Here is a 14,879-nt window from a genome sequence, read left to right on the forward strand (position 1 = left end):
CATGGTCATAAGGACTAGGTAACTATGTATCGAAAGCTTATAGCAAATAACTTAATGACGAGATCTTATGCTACGCTTAATTGGGTGTGTCCATTGCATCATTCACACAATGACATAACCTTGTTATTAATAACATCCAATGTTCATGATTATGAAACTAATCATCCATTAATCAACAAGCTAGTTTAAGAGGCATACTAGGGACTTCTTGTTTGTCTACATATCACACATGTACTAATGTTTCGGTTAATACAATTCTAGCATGATATATAAACATTTATCATAAACATAAAGATATAAATAATAACCACTTTATTATTGCCTCTAGGGCATATCTCCTTCATCTCCCACTTGCACTAGAGTCAATAATCTAGATTACATTGTAATATACCTAACACCCATGGCATTCTCGGTGTTGGTCATGCTTTGCCCTAGGGAGAGCTTTAGTCAACGGATCTGCTACATTCAGATCAGTGTGTACTTTGCAAATCTTTACTTCTCCATCTTCGATGTACTCGCGAATCGAGTGGTAACGCAGCTTGATATGCTTCAGCCTCTTGTGTGACCTTGGCTCTTGTGCATTGGCGATGGCACCCATGTTATCACAAAGAATGATTAATGGGTCCAATGCACTAGGAACCACACCGAGCTCTACAATGAACCTCTTCATCCATACCGCTTCGATGAAGCCTCCGAAGCCGCTATGTACTCGATTCTGTTGAAGACTTCGCCACCGTGCACTGCTTCGAGCTTGCCCAGCTTACTACAGCACCATTCAATATAAACACGTACCCAGATTGTGACTTAGAGTCATCAGGATCAGTGTTCCAACTTGCATCGGTGTAACCGTTTACAACGAGCTCTTGGTCACCTCCATAACAAAGAAACATATCCTTAGTTCTTTTCAAGTACTTCAGGATATTCTTGACCGCTGTCCAGTGTTCCATTCCTGGATCACTTTGATATCTGCTAGTCAAACTAACAGCATGTGCTATATCCGGTCTAGTACATAGCATGGCATACATGATAGATCCTACTGCCGAGGCATAGGGGATGTTACTCATCCTTTCTCTTTCTTCTGCCGTAGCCGGTCCTTGAGTTTTACTCAATACCTTGCCTGGTAACATAGGTAAGAACCCTTTCTTACTTTCGTCCATTCTAAACTTCTTTAGAATCTTGTCCAGATATGTACTCTGTGATAGCCCTATTAGGCGTCTTGATATATCTCTATAAATCTTGATGCCTAATATATATGATGCTTCACCAAGGTCTTTCATTGAAAAACTATTATTCAAATAACCTTTAACACTGCTTAATAGTTCTATATCATTCCCGATCAATAATATGTCATCTACATATAATATCAGGAATGCTACAGAGCTCCCACTCACTTTCTTGTAAATACAGGCCTCTCCATGACACTGTATAAACCCGAAGTCTTTGATCACCTTATCAAAGCGTCGGTTCCAACTTCTTGATGCTTGCTTCAGTCCATAGATTGAACGCTGAAGTTTGCATACTTTGTCAGCATTTTTAGGATCGACAAAACCTTTTGGTTGTACCATATACAACTCTTCCTCAATGTCTCCATTAAGGAACGCCGTTTTGACATCCATCTGCCAAATCTCATAATCGAAAAATGCAGCTATTGCTAACAAAATCCTCACAGATTTTAGCTTCGCTACAGGTGAGAAAGTCTCATCGTAGTCAACTCCTTGAATTTATCGGAAACCCTTTGCGACAAGTCGAGCTTTATAGACAGTAATATTACCATCAGCCTCTGTTTGTCTCTTGAAGATCCATTTATTCTCGACAGCCTTTCGGCTATCGTAAGTCTACCAAAGTCCATACTTTGTTATCATACATGGATCCCATTTCGGATTTCATGGCTTCTTGCCATTTGTTGGAATCTGGGCTCATCATCGCTTCTTCATACGTCGCAGGGTCCTCATCATTGTTATCTACAATCATGACATTTAGACAAGGATCATACCAATCAGGAGTGGCACGTTCCCTTATCGATCTGCGAGGTTCAGTAGTTTCCTCGTTCGAAGTTTCATGATCATTATCATTAGCTTCCTCTGTTGCCGGTGTAGGCGGTACAGGTACAACTTCGATCGCGCTACTCGATCAACGAGTATAGATTCATCAATCTCATCGAGTTCTACTTTTCTTCCAGTCACTTCTTTAGTGAGAAATTCTTTCTCAAGAAAGGTTCCGTTCTTAGCAACAAAGATTTTGCCTTCGGATCTGTGATAGAAAGTGTACCCTCTAGTTTCCTTAGGGTATCCTATGAAGACGCATTTCTCCGCTTTGGGTTCTAGCTTGTCCGGTTGTAACTTCTTTACATAGGCTTCGCAACCCCAAACTTTCAGGAACGACAGCTTAGGTTTCTTATTAAACCATAATTCATACGGTGTCGTTTCTACGGATTTTGATGGTGCTCTATTTAAAGTGAATGCGGCTGTCTCTAATGCATAACTCCAAAATGATAACGGCAAATCAGTAAGAGACATCATATTACGAACCATATCTAAGAGAGTTCGATTACGACGTTCGGACACACCGTTACGTTGAGGTGTTCCTGGCGGTGTCAATTGTGAAAGTATTCCGCATTTCTTTAAATGCATGCCAAACTCATAACTCAGATATTCACCTCCACGATCAGATCGTAGAAATTTGATCTTCTTATTACGTTGATTTTCTACTTCACTTTGAAATTCCTTAAACTTCTCGAAAGTTTCGGATTTATGTTTCATGAAATAGATATACCCATATCTACTCAGATCATCTGTGAAGGTTAGGACATAACGATAACCACCGCGCGATGCTACGCTCATTGGTCCACATACATCGGTATGTATGATTTCCAATAAGTCAGTAGCTCGCTCCATCATACCAGAAAATGGAGTCTTTGTCATTTTTCCCATTAGACATGCTTCGCATCTATCAAGTGACTTAAAGTCAAGTGATTCAAGTAATCGATCAGTATGGAGTTTCTTTATGCGTTTCACTCCAATATGACCAAGACGACAGTGCCACATATAAGTAGAATTATCATTAAGTTTAATTCGCTTAGCATCAATGTTATGTATATGTGTATCACTACTATCGAGATCTAATAGAAATAAGCCATTCTTTTGTGGTGCTCGACCATAAAAGATATTATTCATAAAAATAGAACAACCATTATTCTCAGACTTGAATGAATAACCGTCTTGCATTTAAACAAGATCCAGATATAATGTTCATGCTCAACGCAGGTACATAATAGCAATTATTTAGGCTTAAAACTAATCCCGAAGGTAGATGTAGAGGAAGTGTGCCGACTGCGATCACATTGACCTTGGATCCGTTTCCAACGCGCATCGTCACTTCATCTTTCAGCAGTTGTCGTTTATTCTTTAGTTCCTGTTTCGAGTTACAAATATGAGCAACCGAACCAGTATCAAATACCCAGGTACTAGAACGAGAACCAGTGAAATGAACATCTATAACATGTATATCAAATATACCTTCTTTCTTCTTCTTGACAAGGCCGCTCTTCAGATCAGCCAGATACTTGGAGCAATTACGCTTCCAGTGTCCCTTCTCCTTGCAGTAATAGCACTCAGCATCAGGCTTAGGGCCGTTCTTAGGTTTCATAGGAGGCGTGGCAGCTTTCTTGCCACCCTTCTTGAATTTTCCCTTAGACTTGCCCTGTTTCTTGAAACTGGTGGTCTTGTTGACAATCAACACTTGGTGCTCTTTCTTGATCTCAATCTCAGCAGCTTTTAGCATGCCAAAGAGTTCAGGTAACTCCTTGTTCATGTTCTGCATATTGTAGTTCATCACAAAGTTCTTGTAACTTGGTGGCAGTGATTGAAGGACACGATTAATCCCTTACCGTTAGGAATCACTATTCCCCAGTCCCGGAGTTTCTTCGCCTGCCCGGTCATGGCGAGCATGTGCTCACTACCGGAGCTGCCTTCTTCCATCATACAGCTGAAGAAATGTTTCGATGCTTCATAGCATTCCACTGCCGCATGAGTCTCGAATATAGCTTTCAGCTCATTCATCAACTCATGAGGATCATGGTGCTCAAAATGTTTTTGAAGATCGGATTCCAGACTGCACAGGATGGCTCACTGAACTTGAGAGTACCGAGTTTTCCGAGTCGCGTAAACAGCTTTTACTTCATCGGATTCATCTTCTGCAGGAGGGTCACCTAGCGGTGCATCAAGCACAAATTGCAGATTTCCGCCAGAGAGGAAGATCCTCACATGACGGAACCAGTCGGTGAAGTTGCTACCGTTGCTCTTAAGTTTCTCTTTCTCTAGGAACTGATTAAAATTGATTGGGGACGCCATCTCTACAACATATATTTGCAATAGTTTAGACTAAGTTTATGACAAATTGAGTTCAAATTTTAATTCACATAATTAAAAACCTAAGTGAACTCCCACTCAAAACAATATCCCTCGCATTGTCTTAGTGATCACACGAACCAAATCCACCGCACCTAAACCCGATCATCACGAGAAAAGGTGTGATTTCAATGGTGAACACTCAAAGTGTTCATCATATCAACCATATGATTCATGCTCTACCTTTCGGTATCACGTGTTCCGAGACCATGTCTGTACATGCTAGGCTCGTCAAGGCCACCTTAGTTTCCGCATGTGCAAAACTGTCTTGCACCCTTCATATGTACTTATTGAATCTATCACACCCGATCATCACGAGGTGCTTCGAAACGACAAGACTTGGTAATGGTGCTACTAAGGATGAACACTTTATTATCTTGAGATTTTAGTGAGGGATCATCTTATAATGCTACCGTCGCGATCTAAGCAAAATAAGATGCATAAAAAGGATTAACATCACATGCAGTTCATATGTGATATGATATGGCCCTTTTGTTCTTGCGCCTTTGATCTTCATCTCCAAAGCACGGATATGATCTCCATCATCTTCGGGCATGATCTCCATCATCGTCGGCGTAGCGTCAAGGTCAATGGCGCCGTCTTCATGATTGTCCTCCATGTAGCAACTATTACAACTACTTTGAAATACTACTCAACATGAAATTTAAAGACAACCATAAGGCTCCTGCCGGTTGCCACAATACAATAATGATCATCTCATACATATTCATCATCATATTATGGCCATATCACATCACCAAACCCTGCAAAAACAAGTTAGACGTCTCTAATTTGGTTTGCATATTTTACGTGGTTTAGGGTTTTCGATAGAGATCTAATCTACCTACGAACATGAACCACAACGTTGATACTAATGTTTTCAATAGAAGAGTAAATTGAATCTTCACTATAGTAGGAGAGACAGACACCCGCAAAGCCTCTTATGCAATACAAGTTGCATGTCGAACGAGGAACAAGTCTCATGAACGCGGTCATGTAAAGTTAGTCCGAGCCGCTTCATCCCACTATGCCACAAAGATGCAAAGTACTCAAACTAAAGATAACAAGAGCATCAACGCCCACAAACCATTGTGTTCTACTCGTGCAACCATCTATGCATAGACACGGCTCTGATACCACTGTAGGATAATGTTGCATAGAAAACAAAAATTTTCCTACGACGAACACGCAATCCAAGCCAAGATGCAATCTAGAAGACGGTAGCAACGAGGGGATATCGAGTCTCACCCTTGAAGAGATTCCAAAGCCTACAAGAGGAGGCTCTTGTTGCTGCGGTAGACGTTCACTTGCCGCTTGCAAAAGCGCGTAGAAGATCTTGATCACGATCGGTTCCGGCGCCACGAACGGGCAGCACCTCCGTACTCGGTCACACGTTCGGTTGTTGATGAAGACGACGTCCACCTCCCCGTTCCAGCGGGCAGCGGAAGTAGTAGCTCCTCTTGAATCCGACAGCACGACGGCGTGGTGTCGGTGGCGGTGAAGAAGTCCGGCGGAGCTTCGCTAAGCTATGCGGGCAATATGGAGGAGAGGAGCTTGGCTAGGGTTTGGGAGGGGTGGCCGGCCACTCTATGGGGGGCGGCCAGCTTGTGGTCTTGGGGTGGCCGGCCCCCTCCCTTGGCCCCTCATTATATAGGTGGATCCCAAGTGTTGGTGTCCAAGTCTTCGAATAAGACCCGAAACCAAAACCTTCCATAAGAGGTGAAACCTAGCCCAACTAGGACTCCCACCCAAAGGGTGGGATTTCCACCTCCCATGTGGGGGGGTGGCCGGCCCCCTATGGTGGAGTCCACTTGGGACTCCACCCCATCTAGGGCTGGCCGGCCATGGTGGTGGAGTCCCATGTGGACTCCACCTTCCTTGGTGGTTTCTTCCGAACTTTTCTAGAACCTTCTAGAACCTTCCATAGAACCTTCCGCGACATTTTATTTCACATAAAATGACATCCTATATATGAATCTTATTCTCCGGACCATTCCGGAACTCCTCGTGATGTCCGGGATCTCATCCGGGACTCCGAACAAATATTCGAACTCCATTCCATATTTCAAGTGCTATCATTTCAACATCCAACTTTAAGTGTGTCACCCTACGGTTCGAGAACTATGCGGACATGGTTGAGTACTCACTCCGACCAATAACCAATAGCGGGATCTGGAGATCCATAATGGCTCCCACATATTCAACGATGACTTTAGTGATCGAATGAACCATTCACATATATTACCAATTCCCTTTGTCTCGCGATATTTTACTTGTCCGAGGTTTGATCTTCGGTATCACTCTATACCTTGTTCAACCTCGTCTCCTGACAAGTACTCTTTACTCGTACCGTGGTATGTGGTCTCTTATGAACTCATTCATATGCTTGCAAGACATTAGACGACATTCCACCGAGAGGGCCCAGAGTATATCTATCCGTCATCGGGATGGACAAATCCCACTGTTGATCCATATGCCTCAACTCATACTTTCCGGATACTTAATCCCACCTTTATAGCCACCCATTTACGCAGTGGTGTTTGATGTAATCAAAGTACCTTTCCGGTATAAGTGATTTACATGATCTCATGGTCATAAGGACTAGGTAACTATGTATCGAAAGCTTATAGCAAATAACTTAATGACGAGATCTTATGCTACGCTTAATTGGGTGTGTCCATTGCATCATTCACACAATGACATAACCTTGTTATTAATAATATCCAATGTTCATGATTATGAAACTAATCATCCATTAATCAACAAGCTAGTTTAAGAGGCATACTAGGGACTTCTTGTTTGTCTACATATCACACATGTACTAATGTTTCGGTTAATACAATTCTAGCATGATATATAAACATTTATCATAAACATAAAGATATAAATAATAACCACTTTATTATTGCCTCTAGGGCATATCTCCTTCATGCGGGTGCACCCATTCGCGAACAAACTAAACGGACAGTTGAGCCTCGGATAGTTGAGCCATAGTTCAAATCCGGTCAGTTTCCAGCGGATTCGGCGGGACACTGCCGGAAACCGCGTGGGCTCTCAAAAAGCTAACGCGTGCACATGTCATGTGATAGGTGATGCGTAGGTGGTCTACTATCATCGCACGAAAGTTTCACGGCATATTAAAATACGCCTCATGTAGCTGCTTCACAAATAAAAACCGTTTGGACACGCTAAAAATGAAAAGATGGTCGCCCGTGGGTCGGATTAGAATTCCGCACCCGGGGTCTTGCTTCCCATCCTAGGGCCCACACACGTGCCTAATATGACCTCATTTCGGCAAACTATACCATGCCGAGACCGTTTCCCACCTCATTTTCCCTAAAATCTATAGAACTCTCGACGTTATAGCCTTTTTCGTGAAGGATTTTTGAAAATAATTGTCGTATCCCAGTTTTGACAAATGAAATAGTTACTATGCCATATAAAATGACATCGCACGTCTCCGTGAGATTTTTTTTGACTTTTTTCAAATTGCTATATGGCCAAAACAGGGCCCCCGGGACATGCAGTATCGCCGTACCGGGTGTGCGGATCCACCCATTCGTGAAAAAACTAAACGGACAAAAATTAGCAGATATAATGATGCGTCGTAGAACTAAAAACATTTGTTCCGGAATTTCTGGAGCGACAGATAGTTGAGCCATAGTTTAAATCCGGTCAGTTTCCAGCGGATTCGACGGGACACCACCGGAATCCGCATAGGTTCCCAAAAAGCTAACGCGTGCACATGTCATGTGATAGGTGGTGCGTAGGTGGTCTACTATCATCGCACAGAGGTTTCACGTCATACTAAAATGCGCCCCATGTAGCTGCTTCACAAATAAAATCGTTTGGGCACGCTAAAAATGAAAAGATGGTCGCTTGTGGGTCGGATTAGAAATCCGCACCCGGGGTCTTACTTCCCATCCTAGGGCCCACACACGTGCCAAATATGACCTTGTTTCGGCAAACTATGCCATGCCGAGGTTGTTCCCCACCTCATTTCCCCTAAAATCCATAGAATTCCGGATGTGATAGCCCTTTTCGTGAAGAGTTTTTCAAAATAATTGTCGTATCCCAGTTTTGACAAACGGAATAGTTACTATGACATATAAAATGACGTTGTGCGGCTCCGTGGGATTTTTTGACTTCTTTCAAATTGCCATCTGGTCAAAACAGGGCCCCCGGGACATGCGGTATCGCTGTACCGAGTGTGCGGGTGCACCCATTCGTGAACAAACTAAACGAACAAAAAATAGCACATATAATGATGCTTCGTAGAACTAAAAACATTTTTTCCGTAAATTTCTGGAGCGATGGATAGTTGAACCCTAGTTCAAATCCGTCAGTTTCCACCGGATTCGGCAGGACACCGCCGGAAGCCGCATGGATTCCCAAAAAGCTAACGCATGCACATGCCATGTGATAGGTGGTGTGTCGGTGGTCTACTATCATCTCACGGAGGTTTCACGTCATACTAAAATGCGCCCCATGTAGCTGCTTCACAAATAAAAACCCGTTTGGGCACGCTAAAAATGAAAAGATGGCCGCTCGTGGGTCGGATTAGAATTCCGCGTCCGGGGTGCTTCCCATCCTAGGGACCACACACGTGCCAAATATGACTTCATTTCGGCAAACTATGCCATGCCGAGGCCGTTTTCCACCTCATTTCCGATAAAGTCAATCAGATTTAAACTATAGGTACTTGATCTAATGCTCATGATTTTTGGGTAAATTAACTTTGTAGGTTCAAAATATGATATGGATGTCATATTTGTATTCCTCTCATTTTTCTGATCAATTTAGACATATTATTTGCCAAATTCGCATTTACTGATATTAATTATTCCATATTAAATAAAAAGAAAATAAATAAATTCATTTAATTGTTTTTAAAATTCTATATTATTATTATTTATATATATTCATTGTTGTTTAATTTAGTAATAGTTTAGAATTCAAAAATAGAGAGGTGTGGTATCACGGTCAATGTGTTAATATGATTGATATGGTAGTATTAACAACAGGGTGTCATTTCTTTCATGGAAGCTCATCTGAAGAGAACCAAGAAGTTAAGCGTGCTAGGGTGGGAGTAGTGTGAGGATGAGTGACCAACTAGGAAGTTTAACTACAAGTGCAATTTGACCTAAGATTAGGTGTACTAAGTGTGATTGTGAAAGATTAACAAGTAAAAAAGATTAAGAAGAAAATTGGGAAAAATAATTTTTTTCAAAAAACATAATTTGAATATTTTTTCAGTTTTTTTTTGAAAATTTTGACATACTATGCCGGCGGTAAAACCGTCGACACTGTGCCGACGGCCAGTTTGTGCCGACGGTAATTGGACAGTCCCAGACCAGAACTATGCCAACGATGCTACGCCGACGGTCTTCCTTGCTGTGCCGATGGCTGGCGGCCGTCGGCAGACTGCAGCTCTCCCGTAGTGAATGGGAGCAACTTCCCAGTCTGTTCATCGAATCGGTGCACACAGCCGTGATTTTAATTAATATATTGTTCACTGCAAGTTTCTTTTGTCAAAATGCAAATAAGAGGGGACGTGAAGAGGGGACACCCTCGCCCATGACAGAAACCTGCATGGTGCGAGTGAGGGCATCGAAGCACCCGCTACGCAGCTGCCTGGGCGCGATGCCTGCGTGCGTGCAGGTCTGGGCGCGAGGTCTCCGTGCGTGCAGGTCTAGCTGCTGCTGCCTGCGTGCGTGTGCTTGCTCCTTTGCTTGCGTGCGAGATGCGGCCGCTGCGAGGCATGGCTAGGGCGGCGCGGGTGTGGCTCGGCCGTCGGCGTGGAGTCTAGCGGTGGCCCGAGGAGGCGGCGCGGCCTGGCTCAGCGCGAGCGGTGGCACGACCTGGCGTCGAGTTCAGCGGCGGGCGGCGTCGAATCCGGTGCCTGCACGACTCGGCGCGGACGGCGGAGCTCCTCATGGCGGCGAGCGGTGAGCAGAGGCAGCGCGGACGCTACGCTGTCGCCTGAGGCCATGGAGGCGCTACCTGGGTGCGCCGGCATGGTCTCCGCTGCCGACATCCTCGGCGGCGCTCATCACCGTTTCGGCCGCGGCGACCTCCGGCAGGGAAGAAAAAAAAGGGGTCGTGCTTAGCAACGGGAGTCTCCATGCGAGCTCGGCGGCGGCGGTTGGCCGGCGAGCCCTGTTCCGGTGAGGAGCAACGCCAATATTCATGGAAGAAAAGAAGGAGAAAGACAAATTAAGGAGAGAGAAAGCTGTGGGGGCATGGATGGGTCGACTAGTGTGGCTCCCATGTGGGGTTTGGGAGGACACGCGCGGATGACCAGAGACGACCGCACGGGTCCGACTCGCCCCAAATTGCTCCCAAATTTGGGCCGGCTTTGGATCGTGCCGGACACCACAACGGTCCATTTTTTATTTGGATCCACCCGTTGGGAGCAGGTTTTACTCAAACGGACCTATCCGACGTCCGTTTTTGAGTTTGGGTGCCCGCCGTTGAAGATGCCCTTATAGTTATTACAAGTTTGAGAAAAGTGACCGGAAGGTGGAGGGGTTTCTCCCACCCGGTGACCAAAACAAAAATAACATTGACAAGTGATCAAAACCATGTACCAACAACTCCCAAACTAGAAAGATATAACCTATCCCGGTCTCTAGAAAACAAATCCTTCAGCATTCCAAATCACACGGCCCAACTGATCACGGACCGACGATCTGAAGCAGAATCCCCCTGTTCTCTTGAGCCGACGCCATTCAACTGTCAACTTTCTCCATAATGATATCTATGCTAACTAATATCACCATGATATAGGCCAATTTCATTTGTTTAACTAGCCGAGAAAGAATTTGTAAATTAATAAAACTGGGTGAATGAATTTTCCATCTCCAGGGGAGAAGGCTATCATCTCCTACTAGATAATTCCTAATTCACCTCTTGAGGCCTCCACTCTTACATAAAGCTCTTGCTTTCATAATTTAATATTAGGTTGAAGGTTTTTTTACCAAGAAATTTTTATTCAAAGCAATTCCATTTGGAATTCTTTCCTTTCTTAAAGCGCCGGACTTCTCAATTATCATAAGGTCCTCCACAATATTTTTTATATATAGCTAGTTGAATTATTTTGATTGATTCCCTCATTTTGATTCGTACGAAATAGCAAGCTAAGGAACCCCCTTCTTTTTGCCGTTGGACTTTGCAATCAAATTGATTGTAGCCGTCATCACTCATGAGCATGGTGTGGCTTGGCGACAGATGCCACATGGCAATTTCAACCTTACCTAGACGCCCGTTCTCCATGATTTGATCATCTCCACTGTAATAAAGCCTTTTCTGATGTACAAACACACATTTTTCATGGGGCACCACCGCACTGTCAAATCCATTCCCGGCGATGATCAGTTATCAGCATGCATGACGTGTCCGCCATTCACACAATAAGTTAACCTATATATATACCCATTGCAATCAAGATCTGCTCCAACCTATGTGTCCACTTAGCCGCACATGCATGAACATACCTAACAAAAAATTGGAGATAACATAGATATATGTCTGGTCTTACATTACATGTGCACGTATCGATTTTGATCCCTACGTGCGTGTACGTACGTAGATATTTCGAACGATCCCAGAATATGTATATTCTCAAAGCCCCAATCGGTCCCAACCAGCTAGGCACAATCGCTATCAAGGTGTCGAAACTAAAACGCAAAGGAAAAGGCTAGCTAGTGTTATACCACAAGATTCAAAGGACGTGTAGTGACGTATCATGGACAAGATTATTCCATCAGGCTGAAATTAAATTAAGGACACCTTATGATCATACGGCAGGACGTACTGCAACGAAAGGTCAAAGGTTATGTCATACATGCCGCTCATTTCCTCCTCCCACCCCTGAGGGTCGGCAGCCCTCCCCGGCCTTCGTCTCCCCTCTTCCCTGGCGTCGTCCTTGTGCATGTGCAGACATGGGAGGCTGGAGCGGATTGTACATAAAGATGTAGGGTGTGCCGGTAGCGGGATTTATGCACTGTAGGTGGAGCAGAACTCGAGATCTTGCCGGCCAGATCTTGGACGACCTAGGGTTCATTCTCTTTGCTCTACGGCTCCTTTGGTCGGAGCGTGACATAGAGGCAGTGGGTGCCATCTCCTTCAATAAAGTCGTGGCTTGTGGCCACCTCGGGGCGTGGGGGCGATGTGCGGTAGGAGGTCATGCCCGACTCCGCAATCTTTGGCCAAAAGGATGGCCCATCTAGATAACTAAATGACGTCCTTCACAACCTCTAGAGCGGAGGTCCCTCTCAGAGCTTCTCATCGGAACTAGAGCGTTCTCACTGCCAAGTGGTGCGTCCTCTAGGCGGCCGGCGATGAAGGCTCGGCTCCGGTGGAGAGAACCAAGGGCCCGACTGATTTTTCTATTTTTCAAGGTCCTTTATGCAATTATGTAGGGCTATGTTGTATTTTCACTTTTGTTCAGGGTCTACCACCGGTGATAATATAATTTGCAGCTCTCGTGGTCCTTGTAGACCCCCCCGTTCAGAGAAAAAGTTATGTCCTTTTTCTTATTTTCTCCCTTCTTATGGTGGAGCAAAGATTGAACAGTACGACCGGATTGAGCTGATTCCATGCCCAAACGGTAAGGCCGCGTACGTACAAGTAAGACAACAGAAACGCATATCGTACGTAAGTACTTTCCTAATCTCAACTTCTCAACATGATTGATGCAAGTATATACGTTCCTTCTTCCTTGTATGTACGAAATCAGTAAGTATATACGTATGGGTCCTGTTATGATCAAACTCCAACTGACGTGTGCGCGGTACTTTGTGCCTAACAAATAAACAACATAACAAAATTAATGTAACCATAAATCGAACTTTGTGTAGTGACATGTCAAATCAAACAATTGAAGTATGTGTAGACAATATATCAAAACATGTACACCGAACAATTTACATGGAAAATAATGTGCAAAATTTTATTATTTCATCTCATATGCATGATACCATCTTGATATAACAGATACAAGTTTGGGGGGCTTGAGAACCCTTGTTTATCTCGTCTCCTCGCCCTCTACCATACGGAGGGATTATCACAAACGAGGAAATTACAAGCAAGCATGTGCATGCAGGCAGCTAGAAAAACTCGAGACCCACATGGCAGTGAAACAATCGACCGGCGCCACGTATTTATCACATGCATCCGCAACAGCTAGGCTCGCGCGTGCGTGTTCGCGGCGGCGGCGGCGGAAGCGGCCGGGACGATGGATCTCTCGCTAGCGCTAGCCCCGGCGGCGGACGCAGTTGTCGGGCGTGGTGGACTGCTGCATCCGGAGCTGCTCGTAGAAGCGCTTGATGAAGCTGTCGGCCTCGGCGTCGACGCGCTCGTCGACGCCCTCGGGCTCGACGGGGAAGGGCGAGTCGGTGACGCGCAGCTGGCGCGCGCCGGCCGGGCAGCGACCGCGGCTGAGGGCAAGCAGCGGCGACGGCGTGGCCCCGGTGGCTCCCGGTGTCTCCCCGCCGTTGGCCTGCGCGTTCATCATCTCGAAGGCGGCGGCCACGGTGGCGGCGTCGAGCCCGCCGAGGCTGCTGCCGCCCCGGCCCCTGCCGCGGCCGATCTTGAACGGGAAGGCGATGGCCGGGCTGGCCGCGGCGTAGAGCGGCGTGGTGTCGCAGCTGAACTCGACGTCCCGCGGGTTGTGCTGGTACATGGTGAGCGCGGACGGGGACGCGCCGGCGGCGGCCGCCGCGGCGGCGAGGTGGTGGGGCTGCGGGTGGTGGGCGAGGTGGGCGCGGAGGGCGCGGCCGGCGAGCTTGCCGCGGCCGAGGAGGAGGTGGAGGTCCATCATGAGGCGCTTGCGGCAGAGGCCCTTGCGCAGCATGTGGTACACGGCGCGGAGCACCCGCAGCAGGCGCTTCCCGAGCCCGGCCTCCTCCTCCGTCGCCCCTCCCCCGCTGCCGCTGCCGGCCGGCTGTATCCTCCTGTCGGTCGCCATCGCCACCACCGGCAGAAGATCGACTAGCTAGAGATCGGTGGATGACGAGCACCGCAATGCAGACGATCGATCTCGCTTTGCAAGCGTCGCGTCACCGAGATCGAGGAGCTGGCTGGCTCTTGGTGGTGTTGCTTTGCTAGGGATTGATTGGAGTGGAAGAGCTTTTGCTGTGGAGTGCTTTGCTTGGCTAGGTGGTGAATGGAACGAATGGGAAGAGGAGGGCGGGGCGGTATTTAAAGGCGAGGCCGCGCGCGCGAGGGAGGGCGTGGTGGGGTGTGGGGCCCGCGGCCGGATGGGACACTTAAGAATTAAGGAAAGAGGATGAGTCATCAGTGTAACGTTGGTTGTGGTTGTGTGGCGTCTGTGCCGAGTGCTGTGGCTAAGCTAACCTAAAGCCAAGCACTGTTTGAACCGCCATCGTCCTGTAGTGACTACCCAGCCGCAAGACTAAGAAAATGTAGCTGATCAGCCGCCTCTTCTAAACCTTTTTTTTTTTTTGACAA

The 14,879-nt window shown here is 46.1% G+C and overlaps 1 protein-coding gene across 1 annotated transcript; it reads right to left on the bottom strand.

The window, feature by feature from the left end:
- Positions 1–13,345: 13,345 nt before the first annotated feature.
- LOC127341834 (uncharacterized) lies at positions 13,346–14,575 on the bottom strand. The gene has a single exon (XM_051367769.1). It carries the CDS (start codon positions 14,374–14,376, stop codon positions 13,663–13,665), a length of 714 nt encoding a protein of 237 aa, XP_051223729.1. The 5' UTR covers positions 14,377–14,575; the 3' UTR covers positions 13,346–13,662.
- Positions 14,576–14,879: the final 304 nt, after the last annotated feature.

The sequence above is a fragment of the Lolium perenne genome, chromosome 3 (genome assembly GCF_019359855.2).
Source record: "Lolium perenne isolate Kyuss_39 chromosome 3, Kyuss_2.0, whole genome shotgun sequence".
Taxonomy (NCBI): domain Eukaryota; kingdom Viridiplantae; phylum Streptophyta; class Magnoliopsida; order Poales; family Poaceae; genus Lolium; species Lolium perenne.

Excerpts from the sequence above, each read along its gene's own strand:
- LOC127341834 (XM_051367769.1), bottom strand. The coding sequence starts at position 14,376 with ATGGCGACCGACAGGAGGATACAGCCGGCCGGCAGCGGCAGCGGGGGA.